Source organism: Carya illinoinensis, chromosome 15 (genome assembly GCF_018687715.1).
Source record: "Carya illinoinensis cultivar Pawnee chromosome 15, C.illinoinensisPawnee_v1, whole genome shotgun sequence".
Classification (NCBI taxonomy): domain Eukaryota; kingdom Viridiplantae; phylum Streptophyta; class Magnoliopsida; order Fagales; family Juglandaceae; genus Carya; species Carya illinoinensis.
This window is the reverse complement of record NC_056766.1, coordinates 15925526-15940024: the sequence shown is the minus strand read 5'-3', so window position 1 is coordinate 15940024 and position 14499 is coordinate 15925526. Positions and strand designations below refer to the sequence as shown.

Genomic DNA, 14499 nt, shown 5'->3' with positions numbered 1-14499 from the left:
GATAGTGTCCAAACCGGAAAGAATGAGCTGTAAATCTACTGTACAGTAAGGATGGGACACCCTGAGAGACAATTTATATAGTGGATTCTCCCCTCCCCAAATGCCCGTGGGTGTAGGCCTAGTGCTGAACTACGTAAATCTTTGTGTCTACTTCTCTCTACTTTCCCTATATTCATATACTATATACCACCATGGCCATCGGCATGGATTTTGTATAGCCGCATTGGACCAGCTGGAAGCTTACCTAACCTCGTCTAAGCCCAGCAACACTTGGCCTGCATATAATCGACCTGAGCCCAACGCCAGCAATGACGCACTGTTTGTAGATCTAGTGAGGGCCCGGACCGTTGAGTAACCTGGCCCAAAGGCGTACAACACATGACGTTAACACTGTATATATTGCATTATTTTATAAACTCCTTTATTTATTACAATACTGACGGGTCTTTTTGTACTCGTTTAATAAGATATTGAAAATGTCTGAAATAAGAAGAACATATGCATATCTAAGAGGAGAGTTTATTTAAATATGTTTTGAGAGTTCTACATTACTATGCGGGGCATGCCATAATTTGCATATAGTCATACCATATCTACACATGGAGTGTAGAGGGCGATCTCAGCAAGTGTCTTTGGTGAGCTACAAGGGTTGATTTTGCAGAAGATCAAGCAATGAATGTAAATAGTGCCTCATCCAACAATGATGACTCCATTGGTTAGAATAATGGCCATGATTTGCACTTCATAGGTAGATATCGCATAGCTTTTGAGACAAAAAACTCCTTCAACCATAATGTCTTGCTCCAATTCTTCTAGACGTCACAATTCATAGTTACAACAAAACAATGATCTGGTGAGACATAAAGCCACTTCAGTAGGGCATGTGCATAGTTCCCTTATCTACTTGGCAAAGGGCATCCTCTTGACTTGCCATTAGGGATCTTTGTGAGAATCTATTATGAGTGGGGTGTTATTGACAATCTATCATTTTGAGTACTTATTATTCAATTGCTACTAGAGCAGGGAGTGGGCCACAAGCTAAGAAGTGGTTGTTCGAGCAAATTAGCCTGATCGATCGACATGACATCGCACATGTGCATAATGGCAAGACATGCGCTCGTTGAGAGCTTGTGCCTAATAGAATCTTGGACCATCGATCAAGACTAACCCTCGTAATGATACCTAAGCCTGGGCTAATATGAAATGAGCGATTACTGTGCATGAATTTAGACTCGTTTCAATTATGAGATGAGATGAGATAATTTTATATTAAAAATAAAAGTTAAATAAAATATTGTTAGAATATTATTTTTTAATATTATTATTGTTTTAGGATTTAAAAAAGTTGAATTGTTTATTATGTTTTATGTGAGAATTTGAAAAAGTTGTAATGATGAGATGAGATGAGATACTTTCTGAATCTAATATGAGAAACTTAGTCGTTTAGACACCCTAAACAATAAGGCCAATAGCTCTTTTTTTTCTTCTTCCTCTAAGTAAGCTTGCATATAATAAAATAGTGTTACAAATGTATAAGGAGGGTCTTTCCCACTGTCAATATACAAAATACAACAAAGGATAGTATCTAATGGAATGCTACCAAACAAAGAGTTTGTAATAGCCCATTGCGCAATTGAATGCACAAATCAATTTTGGAATTGATCTATCTTGTTAAAACTCCAGCCATTGTGAGATTTCAATGAGCTTGCGATGTCGTCTAAGATTGGAGAAATTTGCCAAACCTCTTTATAATTGGAAGAATTCATCGACTGATAATCTTCGACAAGAGTGATGAAAGGATAGTTGAGATGTTCTGCCATTTTAAAAACTAATTTTTCTGTAAGAGCCTTTACAATCACCGGGGTAGTGGTGGGATTTTCCTTAGTCGAAATTTCAATGACTTTACCTTTTGAGTTTTTGCTCACCACTAAGGCCAAAGAAAATGAGTTTCTAATTGCAGCATTAAAGGATATACAAATTTGATTTGTGAGAGGTTTTTGATAATCTTTTTCCACTTTGGAGTTTGTCTTTTCTCCCCAAGCATGTAGATTTTATTGATAAGAGAAATTCAGTTGCTGTGAAATTTGATGAAGAGAGAGTTCCTTTTGATTATGGACTTGATCATTTCATAGCCTTCAGATAAAATCAAGAATCAAACATGCAAAGATTTTGAAAGGGTGTTCTTCCTAGGTGGTGAGGCCAAGTTTTTTCTTGGGATTTAAAATAAACTGAAACCAATCCTTCATTGAGTTTATTGCCAAGTTGGAGAGATTTAAAGGCCATCTACTATGACTTCAAAGAATTCTAGATATGAGGCATTCGGTGAACATGTGAAGAAGGGTCTCTTCTTTTTCATCACAAAGTGGGCAATAGATAGATGGGACACTTGGAGTAAATCTTTTGAGGCCCTCTCTTGTTGGTAGAATATCCCAAAGTATTTTCCATAGAAGGAGCTTGTAGCTATCATGAATTCTGAGATTCCAAATTTTCCTTCGAGGGGTATTCGAGCTTATTTCTCTATCAAAGTTTGCTATATTTGATGCCAATGATGTGCACTTTTAACTGAAAATTTTTCATTTTGAGTTTTGGTCCAGATGGGATAGTCATATATTTGATTTGAATGGGGCAAAGGAATTTTTAGAATTTCATTGATGCTTTCTTGCTGGAAGAGAGTTGTTAAAATTGGGATATTCTAAGATCTATTATTCTGAATAATAAGATTTGAGACCTTGAGAGTAATTGGAAGGTCAGTTGTATCAGTCAGAGGAACAGGCTTGAACTTTTCTAAAGTCGAGACCCAAGTGTCAAGCCAAGCTTTCATAGACAAGCCATTTGTAATTTTGAAACGCATACATTTTTTCAATATTAATGATCTGGTCTTTAGAATTCCTTTTCAGAGATTCAAGTCAGTTGCCTTTAGGGTAGATAATTCAAAGATGCTTAGTTTCAAATACCTTTTCGATAATAGCTTGTGCCAAAAGCTATTGTTTTATTGGCTCATTTCCCATCTTGACTTTGCTAACATGGCTTGATTCATGTTCTCCATCAATTGTAAACCCAATCCTCCATCTTTCTTTGGTTGGCAAATAGTTTTCCATGATTTTAAACATAGCTTGTGATTTTGATCTTTTGATTTTCCCCACTAGAAGTTTTTGAAGCTAGTATTCAGTTTCTTATAGATTGATTTTGGAAGCAAGTGTGTTGACATTTGGTATGTGGGAATGGCACTTGCTACAGTTTTGATGAGCATAGTTCTTCTAGCTTGAGAAAGCTTTTTTGACTTCCAACCTTCCAATCTTTTGTTTATTTTCCCCAGCATTTCTTTATAGTCTTCTTGTCTGGATCAACTAAATTTTGTCAACATTCCCAAGTATTTTATTTACAAGGTCGACTCTTTGTAGGGCAAGTTCTCCGAGATTACCCTCCTTGTTTGTTGACTAGTATTTTGGGTAATGAAGATAGATGATTTGTTTTGATTGATGCATTGGCCTGACCAAGCTTGGTATTCCTCTAGAGCACTGTTGATCGCCTAGATTGACTTTTCTTTTGATTTTGCAAAGATAATTAAATCATTTGCAAAAAGAATGTGAGATATTGGAGGACATTCTCTACTGATTTTAATACCTTCTAACTTCCACAAATCTTCATTCTTGCCAATAATCTTGAGAGCACCTCCGTACATAGGATAAAGAGGAAATATGAGATGGGGTCACCTTGTCGAAGGCCTCTTTGTGCATTGAAGAAACCTTTTGGAGAACCATTGATAAGAATTGAGAATGTGGGTGTTGAAATACATTCTTTGATGAGATTTATCCAGTTAGCATTAAAGCCTAGCACTTTCATGACAGCAAAGAGAAAATTCCATTCAATAAAATCGTAAACCTTTTCCATGTCAAGCTTTAAAGCCATCTGACCCTTTTTCCCTTTGTGTTTCTTTAGATGATGAAATATCTCATGAGCAATAATAGAGTTTTCCTTGATATTACGACCAAGTATAAAAGCTATTTGGAGAGGATAAATTATGGCTGGAAGGGATTTTTTCAGACAGTTTGCAAGGGTTTTTGTGATGATTTTATAGATGACATTGGTCAAACTTATTGGTTGGAAGTGTTGGGAGGAAATTGGGCTTACAATTTTTGGAATGAGAGCTATATGGATATGGTTGACTTGTTTTAGAAGTTTCCCACTTCTGAAAAAATTTTGAACAGCCTCAATTACGTCACCTTTTATGATATGCTAGTAGTGTTTGTAGAATAGGGCTGTCTTTCCATTTGGTCTTGGTGCTTTATGGTTTGGTATTTGCTTGAGAGCTCCATAAATCTCAATTTTCGATGGCACGGCAGTTAGGTATGTATTCTTATCATCTGAAATCTGTCTTTCAAATAGATCTTCAAGATTCTCTAGGAAGATAGGATTCGTGGTGGTATAAATGGATTTAAAATAATCTATGAAAGTAGATTCAATAATATTTTAGTCCATTGTCCAATTACCTGGGCTCATCTTGATTGAATCGATCCAGTTTCTTCTTCGGCGGATTGTTGTAGATAAATAATAAAACTTTGTATTCATATCAGCTGTGGTAAGCCAGCTGATTCTTGATTTTTGTCTCCAAAGAATTTCTTCATTTTTCAAATGTTCTTAAAGCTTGCGGTGAATGAATTTTTCTCTTTGTAAGCTCTATGGGTTTAGTGGGTTGCTTTGAAGATTGTTTAGCTCCGTCTTTCCAAAATGGACTTTATTCCAATCCTTAACAGCCTTCTTAGTACATTTAATTTTATTGTAGAGAATGAAGGTTGGATTCCCATAAAATTGTTGGCGCCATGCTTCTTGAATAATTACATTACTAAGTGGTTCTCGGATCCAGAATTCATCAAACTTAAAAGAAGAGAGATCTTCTTTATCTTTAGCGTGTTGAGTAAGAGTGGATTATGGTCCGATGCTGAGGAAACTACATGCCGGATAGTGGCATCCGGAAAGAGTAGGTGCTATTTTTCATTTGCAATACCATGGTCCAAGCGTTCTCTAATCATCGCTTTTCCATCCGATTATTTGTCCAGGTGAAAATAGGTCTCGAAAATCCAACATCAATGAGGCCATGAGAATCCATTAGGCTTTGCAAGCTGCATATGGATGAGGATGTTACTGGCCTACCACCATATTTATCTTGTTGGCTTAGTAAGTTGTTGAAGTGCCCTATGCAAAGCCAAGGGTTTGTGAAGGAATTGTGAGTTGAGTCCAAGTGAGTCCAGAAGTTTGCTTTTTGATGCCATTGTGCTAGAGCATAAATAAAATTTACTAGCCAAGGGTTATGGGGGGATCAGAGTAAACCCAAAATAGAAATAGCATTGGCATTAGTATGAACCGGTTCAATATCCACACCCGGTTGCCATAATAATGAAAGGCCTCATTTTTTTCCTGAGGCAGGGACATGTACAAAATGGTGAAAACCTAGTCTATTTACAATACTAGAGGTGCTATCAGAAAGCACCATGGTTTCCAACAAAAAGATAATATCCAGATTAAACTTATTTATAAAGGCCCTTATACTTCTGATTGCTTTGGGGCAGGCAAGTTCCCTATAATTCCAAACTAGGAACTTCGTGTGGGGGAGGGGGGGTTGGAGGCAGGTAATGCCTGCCTCATCAGCTTTCTTCGCAATTCCCTGCAACGGTGTTATTTTAGTTGTCTTACTATAAGGCTTACTTCTCGCAGCTTCCTTAGATTTTTTTATTTTTTTTTTTTTGGCGTTCCTTGAGAGCTTCGATTTAATAGATAATAGAATTGTTGCCGCTTGTTTTTCTTCATCATCAATTTCTTTAATACTGCCTTCTAGTTTTAGAATTCCTTCCTTTGTGATTTTTCACATTTTTGATCTTGACGGAATTGAATCAGATGGGAGAGGCTGCTCTTTTCTATGAAGCTTCAGTCTCAACCATGGGGACGAGAGTAACTTGGCTTTCCGTGTGAGGATGATTTGGGATATTATAAGGAGGCCCAGGCTTCAAGAGAACTGGATGAAAAGTAATAGTGGGCTTGTAGTTTAAGTCCTTTGGTGTTTTTCCCAGTGGATTGTGAGCATTAAAGGGTGGCCCATGCTTCCAGTTATTACAAAAGGGAGTACCTAAGGATTGGGTCGCCTGATCTCTTGCTGGGTCACTTTGTGTTTTGTTTGTGTCTTTTGAGCCCGGTATTGATGACTCAACCAGCTTATGTGTGGTTTATATCTTCATCTAGTTACTAAGGGTTTCCTTCAACTGACTTTGTAACAGAGCTTCTGCGCTAGTCTTCAACCAACGAGAGATCCATTCTTCCGTATTCAACACTGATGGGAGAGCTGGTATGGGTTTTCCAGTCCTATGAGTGATGGAAGGACTTGAAGATCTTTTGTGATTGATGGGATCTTGGTGGAGGAGAGTAAATGCCCTGAGTGAATGTAGGTATTCTGGTTGTTGGAGGAGCATTAAAGATTTGCAATGAGCTTCTGTGCTCTACAATGGATGAGAACTTCTTCACCTTTTGATTTGAAAGAAGCTTGATCTCTAATGTGCCACTGCAAAGGGCTGAAAGGGTATGCTCTAATGTCGAATTAGGGGCCAATTTCCTTTTCCACGCTGAACTTCCAGAGGTAAGATCTTTATAATCCTTCCTTAAATTCTCCTCTGCATTTGATTTGAGGCTTAATGCATAAGGATTTGAACAAGTAATGAGTTCCTAAGGGGAGTTTACCTTGATCGGCCCTTGCAAAAATTTCCAAATTTTACTCAGATCATTTCTATCGAGTTTGTTCTTTGCTATTATGGGGTTTTCAACTACCATTGCTGCCTTTCCATTTTTGATTGAATTGTCTGATTTTGAACCTTTCCTGTCCACATTCGTCAGGGACATGGGTAATATTAGAGCAGAAAATCCAAAAACCCCATTTACATTCGATTTAGTGATTGATTGAGGGATACCAATGTTTGAACCATCCTCAATAAAATGATCTATTGTGAGTCTGGGAATTCTCACTTGTGCATGTTGAGATGGGTTGATAGTCATGAAAATTGGAGATTCCGATCGAAGCCATGGACCGAACGGCATATGTCTTGGGATAGAGTTTAAATGATTACAGTAAATTTGAGTGTGTCCAATCCTACCACAGGCATAACAGAAATCTGAAAGCCATTCATATTTAAAAGAAACCCAAGTGTCAAAGTTGAAATGCCTCTGTTCCCAGAGTCCTTGTATCAGAGGTTTAGTGATGTCGATCTCCACTTTTATTCGGATAAATTTCTTACATGCAAAACCAAATAGTGGATCAACATCCACATCCAGATAGTTGCCTAGGGCTCTCTCAATTTTTGCAGCATTTGTTCCCGTCATGTGATTTCTGGTTAAACCAAGAACTTGAACGTGGAAAGGGGAGGTGTTGAGACTAATCTCATGCCATGTGGAATTTGCAGGACAATTTTGAGAATGAGAAGATGCCCCTTGAAGGTCCAAGGAACTTGGTTCAAAATTCTTTGTTTATCCATAGCATTTTGGAAAGTGAAAAGGAAAAGATTGACATCTAGATCTTCAATATGAAATTTTTGGATGAAGCTCCAAGCTACTCTGAAAGAAGCATGTTAGGAGATCCTATTCAGTGGGTGTGTTGCAACTATTCTTCCAATAAGAGCTAAAACTTAGCATTTCCTATTGCAGCTTCGTGGTCAGGTGAAAGGTCGAAGCCTTCCCAAGAAAGAGCTTCCGTTTGGTGAATCAATTGCTCCATATCCATATAAGGAAAGATTAAAGTTAGAGATTGTGAATTATCTGGGGAGTTTGTGAGGGAAGTAGCAAGGAGGGATTAAGGTTACACTACTTATAGTTGCAAAGAGAACTCATCTCTGGAGAGAGAGCAGGAATGATTCGTAACTTTAGACATAAGGTTGATAGCTCTGCCTCACAAGTCTGCTATACAACTACCTACTATATACTCAACCTCTGCACACCAGCCTACTTGGCTTTTATTTTATTTTTATTTTTTAATTTTAAAGTGAAACGCGTGTTTAGATGTAGCACAGTAGGTTATTTCAATTTCCCCCCCTCCCCCGCGTTGGTCTGATCACTTGAAATTCTTTTGTAATTCTTATATGAAACTGATCTTAATTGACTAGTAAAATTTAGATACACTGATTTACATCTTATAAAAGATTAAAAAAAAAAAGACTGAATAAATTACATAAATGAAAACTTTTTCAAGTTTGTTTCAGTGTGTTTTGACAGCAACTTGATGCATTGAATTTCCTAACACTGGTTCTGTCACTACCAAATAGCCTTTGAAAAATTAGTCAGGTACTACACCAATTTCTTTTGTAATTGATTAGTCAGTTGACTATATTTCCTCCAATCATTAGAAATGGCTAGGGCTACAAACGAACCGAACTGAATCGAATTCGAACAGGGGGTTAAGAGCTCGTTTAGCATATATATATGCTTGAACTCGACTCGAGCTCGAAAAATATTGAGAATTTCTAATCGAGCTCGACTCGTCTAAAGTAAATTATGATTGAACTCGAGTAGCTCGAATTGAGCTCAGTTTAAATCTAACCCACATTTTTTCTTTTTTTGGTTGGCTGAAGTACAAATGAGATTATTTTTCTTAATCAACTTTAACTAGAATTATGATAATATATATTAAATTGAGCTCTTACTGCTTATTAGACATAAATCAATGATTCATCACTTGTCACAATATAATTACAACTTACAAATAGGTAAAATAATAATTCCAACATATAAGATATCATATCATAGTAAATTACAATTTCAAATGGTAGATCACTAATTACAATTACAAAATCCAGCAAACTTAAAAAATAATAAATTATAATTTCAAATGATAAATCATTAATTACAGTTAAAATTTCCAGCAAACTTACAAAAAGAATAAATTGGGTAGCTTCAAAAGGTTACAAATTTACAAATAATGCCCATTGCAAATATAACCCAATTCAATGACTTAGTTCTTAGTAGCTTCAGAGCTTATTAAATAATAATAAACCAAAAATTATCACAAAAGGTAGTGGTAGATTGATAGAACAACATCAAAGCCTCCATGGCACACATTCAAAAATCTGACTAAAAATTGGACGAAGTATCCAAAAACAAGCCAACTTACCCTTGTTTACAAATCTTTATCAAACTTCAAACCATATCCAGTAAGATCCTTGTTAGTTGTCCAGTAAGATCAAATATATACATTGTATACACCATGTAATAAGGATAAAATTTGATGATCATATATAATCCAAATGACCTTCACAGGATAAACAGCACAAGTAAATAGTAAATTTCATGTCTTTGAGCACCAAGTACAAAAAGAAACACTACAAAAAATCTTCTTATAATTATCTATATTTCTCCATTCAACACAATTATACTTTTAGAAAAAACAAGGGATGCAATTCAAGTAAGTCAGATATTCAAGTAATGAAATTCCCTAGATCCAAGCTTTCAAAAAATCCCAAATTCCCAAGCTTATCTAGTTGGACAGCTTCAAGCCTCCAACCTCCAATGAGTCAATAAGTTTGGTCCACAAAAATAATTACAACTTTTGTCTTAAACAACATGTTCTATCATTGTTTCTTGTAGTATTTCTAGTAGATCAATTCACAAAAAAAAAAAAAGGAAAAAAAAAAAAGAAAAAAAAAGAGATTAGCCAGTTACCAATCACCATCAACCTATAATGCAAAACACACATGATATAATTAGCAACATGATATAACAAAATAACAATTTAAAAATAAATAGCATTATACTAAAAAGGCAAAAATATACAACTTGCCACTTGATTCCCGTCAAGGCAGTAAAATCTCCTCATAAGTTGGTTCTTCTCTCTAGAAAATGAAAGATAAAATTAGTTAAGACAAGTTCTAGATGATAATAAAAGATCATTAAATAAAATTATACTTACATTCGATGATTTTTTCAAGCCATGAAGTACCCGAACCCAGTTAGCTCTACATAATAACATTTCTACTGTTTCAACAGACATTAATGCATGATAAGGATCAATTACTCTACCACCAGCACTATATGTAGATTCTGAAGCCACTGTAGTAATTGGAATTGACAAAATATCACGTGTCATCTTAGATAAAATGTGGTATTTTAGATCATTGACCTTCCACCACTCCAAAGCATCACAACGTGAATCTAAATCCTCACTACAAATATAGACACCTTCCTCTAAGTAAACATCCAAATCAGGTTTCACTGGATGAATGGTATCATTCCTTCTAACGAATGATTCAAACATAGACTTGCCACTCATCACATTCTTCCTCACAATATTGATAGAACCACTACAAGAAGAACCTATGTCTCGAGCATTTTCATGTCCACTTAACTCTACATTAGCTAAATTATAATCTTCAGCATACTCATCATACAGCTCATATAAGATTCTCAAGATGGTGTCTATGTTTCTAGTGGCTTCTGGTTCTGAATATATTACTAGAAAACATAATTGAACCAGCATCATCTTGAACCTTGGATCCAAAACGGTAGCCACTGCCATAAGCAAGTTACATTCCTCCCAATATTTATCAAATTTTGTATTCATCTTCACAACCATTGCTTGTATGCAATCATTTTGGTCAAGAGACTTCTTGTTCAACACCTCTTTTATTCTCCATACCTCAGGAAGGAATAAGTTAGTAGTTGGATACTTGATTCCTGAGATAATGTTTGTCACCTCATTAAAAACTGCCAAAATTTGACAGACATTTTCCACTTTGGTCCAATCCTTAACACTTGGAACATAATTAAAACCTTGATCTCTATCTCCATATCTCGGAAAGACTTCCCTAAATTCTAAGGCTATAGCTAGCATTAGGTAAGTGCTATTCCATCGGATAGGAACATCCAAAAAAAGTTTCTTACTTGGTAATTGCAACTGTTTTGCAATATCACTAAACTACTTGATACGAGCTTCTGATGCAACCAAGTACTTCAATCCTTCTTGAACACAATCGACAATTTCACTAATCTCACCAAGTCCATCTTTGACCAATAAATTTGTTATATGTGTACAACAACGCACATGAAAAAGCTGCCCCCAATAGATAACTTCTTTTTCAAACTGAAAACATCTTTGAGAACCCTTAAAGCTACATCATTATATCTAGTATTGTCCACTGTTATTGTAGACACTTTGTTCTCAATTCTCCAATTAGTGAAACAATTTTGAAGAGCATCAACAATAATAACCCCGCTGTGTGGTGGTGGGACATTACAAAAATTTAAGACTCTTTTGTAAATTCCAATCAAGATCAACAAAATGATAGGTAATAACCATATATGAGATCTTTTGACCTGAAGTCCACATGTCGGTTGTTATACTGACTTTATTCACACCTTCCAATATTATCTTCAGCTTCTTTTTCTCAATCTCATAAGTGGATTGACAATCATTTTTTGCTATATTATGACTTATCTTTTGCCAATAAGGAGTATTAGCTCTCATAAATTTATTAAACACCACATGTTCCATCATGGAAAAAGGATACTCGTGATAAAGTATCATGTGAGAAGCTAGTTCTCTTACCTTTTTCATATCATACGAGAAATTTTTTACTACATTCACACATTTAGGACCATTCATGTCTATAGTCAAAACCTTTTGCCTCTTAGAAGCAGCTACGTGCGGAAGATAACTAGTCAAGTGCCTATGAAAGTGAGTTGTAGAACCTGAGGAAATAATAAACAAGAGATCTTTGCAAAAGTTACACTCAAAACTTTCTTGATACCATTCTTCTCCACTATTTTAAAATCTTTCCAAACTGCAGAAGTTTTCTCCCTAGGCTTCCTTTGTTATGCATATTTTTTAGGATCCACAGAGGCACTTGGGTTTTCTTCTCCACCAATAATACCATCAACTTCATTGTTCCCATCATCACTATCACACTCTATAGCATTAAATTCTTCACCAATAATACCATCAATTTCAGTCTCTACCAATGGACTTGCAGATGAGCATTCAACAATTGGTACTTGTTTAGACATGTCTAAAAAGAACTTTTAGACAAGTAGTGGCAATGTTAGACACAAATACTATAGATTAATATTTTTTAAGAAGAAAAAGCAGCTACAAATAGCTAAAGTAGAAAAAAAAAAAAAAAAAAACCTCAATTCTAAAATGTATAGAAACCATTCAATCCATGCCATAAAATAAGTTTTAGCAAAATTACTTAAGAAATTACAGTTTTTCCTAACCATAAAATAAGGAAAGATATGTGAAAATGATAATGACAAAAGATAGGGAAATCAACTTTGATGCACAACTAACCAAGATTGAGTGGTTTTGCTTTTCTATTTTTACACCAATTATGTTTCTATGGTTGATTTTATTTTTGCTCGACATGGAACAAGTTTTCATCAAACTTCTGTTTAATGCTATAATGCTAAAACAAGTATCTGTACAAATTGAATAAGCTCTTATTTCATATGCTATGTTAGTGTTTAACATATCTGTCTTACACTTTTTGATTAATGCTTGATTGTGGTTAAATAGTATTTTTGAATTATTATTATTATTTTTATTATTATTCATAACCAATTATGAATGAAGTTCAATTCGGAACACAATGAAGTACTTCGAATTTCACAAGCAATACGTAATGTGTCGAAGAGTAAATAAGTAATACTTACAATAGTAAGAATAATATACATAACACTGGCTCCGTTTTAAAATCATCATAAACAAGACATAAACGTAAACATTCCTCAATCATTTATTCACAATCAGCCCATCATAAGCCTACAAATAGATAATTTATGGGAGATACGAGTGATCCCAACTTCACAGCAGCAGAAGCAAATCCAAATGTTTTATCATTATGGAGATCCACATGCTAAAGAGGATGATGTTTTAGCTTCTAAAAAAATTCATATTCATTACATGGTATCTGGTATATTATTTACCAATCCCACTTGAAATTATCAACTTTTTTTCAATAAATGTCCAAATGAATGTCCAAGAATAATAAGAAAGCATATATATTTTAGGCTTACCTATTGTGATGACCCGTTTTTACGTGTATTTTCACTGAAGGGTTGTTTTTAATTTAATTAATATATTAGTTTATTTATTTTAAATTAATGTATTTTAAATTGGTTTTAATTTATTTGATGTTGTGTTTAATTTATTTTAGTCGTTTTATGGTTTTTAATATCGTTTTCGGCGGATCGGTTTTTGATCTCCTGAGTGAGGATTGAACCTCATTTCTTTTCTTTCCTCTTTTTCTTTTTCCCTTTTTCCTTTTCTTTTTCCTTCTTTTTCTTTCTTTTTCTTTCTTTTCTTCTTCTTTCTTCTCCTTTCTCTCCCGCGTACGCCGAACAGCCTGTTTTTCTCCTTCCCGTCGCCGCCCCTTTGACCGCCCAGTTCTCCACCGTCCGGCCACCGTTTGGTGCACCGTCACCACCATTCTCTTCCCCTTCTACCAGAGATCATCCCCACCAATTTTCAGAGCCATCGGACCAGCCGTTAGCTTTCGAGAGCCGCCGGAAGTCGCTGCACCTGCTCTGTTTTTGCCCCTCTCGCCTGCGGCGTGGCCTACACCACCCACCCAGTTTTCTTCCCCTCTCACCAGTGAACATCCCCACCAAGTTTCACCTCCATCCGAGCCACCGTTAGCCACCACGAGCTCCTCCAAGCCATACGGTTTTTCACCGATTCTGGTGCCGTCGCACCACCGCCGGCCACCATCTTTTCACAGCTTCTTCCCCTACCTCTTGCCGACCTAAACCACTCATTTCCAGCCTCGATCCGTTGCCGGAGCAGCTCCCACGAGCTCAACTCCGTTCAGCCCCTTTTTGGCCTTCGACCGCCATTTCCACCACCACCCACGGCCAAAACTCATTTCCTTTAGCTTCATAAATATCTCAAGACCTTTTCCTATCAATTTCGTGCCTTGGTTTGTCCCCGTTCGAAAATGGGTAATTTATTACCCACGGCAACAGTGTAAATTACACTGTTACGTTGCTTTTCTTCCGCCGTTTGCAACGCCGCAAGCTTTCTAAAAATACCATATAGCGCTGTAAGTATTTTCCAAACCCTATTTTCAGATTTAAATATATATTGCTCTTTCAATTATTTTCTCTGCTGGTTGGCTGATTCCGGACTGAGTTCGAGGAGTTCGGGGGTCGGATGGATGGAGGACGGAGTTGCTTGTTTTATTGATTTATGTTGGTTGGTTATTTTTGTGGATTGTTATGGCATTACATGGTGCATGCACGTGTGGTTTTGTTTAATTGAGGAAAGCCTGTTTTATTGGCGTAAGTGGACTTACGGGTGCGTGTGTATCACGACCCCAAGCCGGGATGGGGTATTATCTCGGTGGAGCTCCTCTGGTCACTCGGGAGTGGAATAAACTGAGTGATATCCCCTGGGTTGTCGCTGGGCGACGACGGGAGCGGGGGCTAGGGGATGCTTGGCTAGGAACGCGCTGGGCGCGGAACCGGGCATCGCTCTAC

General features: G+C 36.4%; 1 protein-coding gene across 1 annotated transcript; it reads right to left on the bottom strand.

Moving 5' to 3' along the window:
- Window positions 1-9686: 9686 nt before the first annotated feature.
- On the bottom strand, window positions 9687-12030 carry LOC122296701 (zinc finger BED domain-containing protein RICESLEEPER 1-like). Its single transcript, XM_043106501.1, has 4 exons — window positions 11898-12030; window positions 11573-11715; window positions 9938-10921; window positions 9687-9704 (listed from the first exon to the last, which is right to left on the bottom strand). The coding sequence occupies exons 1-4, from the start codon at window positions 12028-12030 to the stop codon at window positions 9687-9689; spliced, it is 1278 nt and encodes a 425-aa protein (XP_042962435.1).
- Window positions 12031-14499: the final 2469 nt, after the last annotated feature.

Coding starts and splice junctions, on each gene's coding strand:
- LOC122296701 (XM_043106501.1), bottom strand. CDS start 12,030: ATGTCTAAACAAGTACCAATTGTTGAATGCTCATCTGCAAGTCCATTG. Junction 11,716..11,897: donor TGGGAACAATGAAGTTGATG/GTATTATTGGTG, acceptor TTATTTCCTCAG/GTTCTACAACTCACTTTCAT. Junction 10,922..11,572: donor TCTCGTATGATATGAAAAAG/GTAAGAGAACTA, acceptor ATTGCAAAACAG/TTGCAATTACCAAGTAAGAA.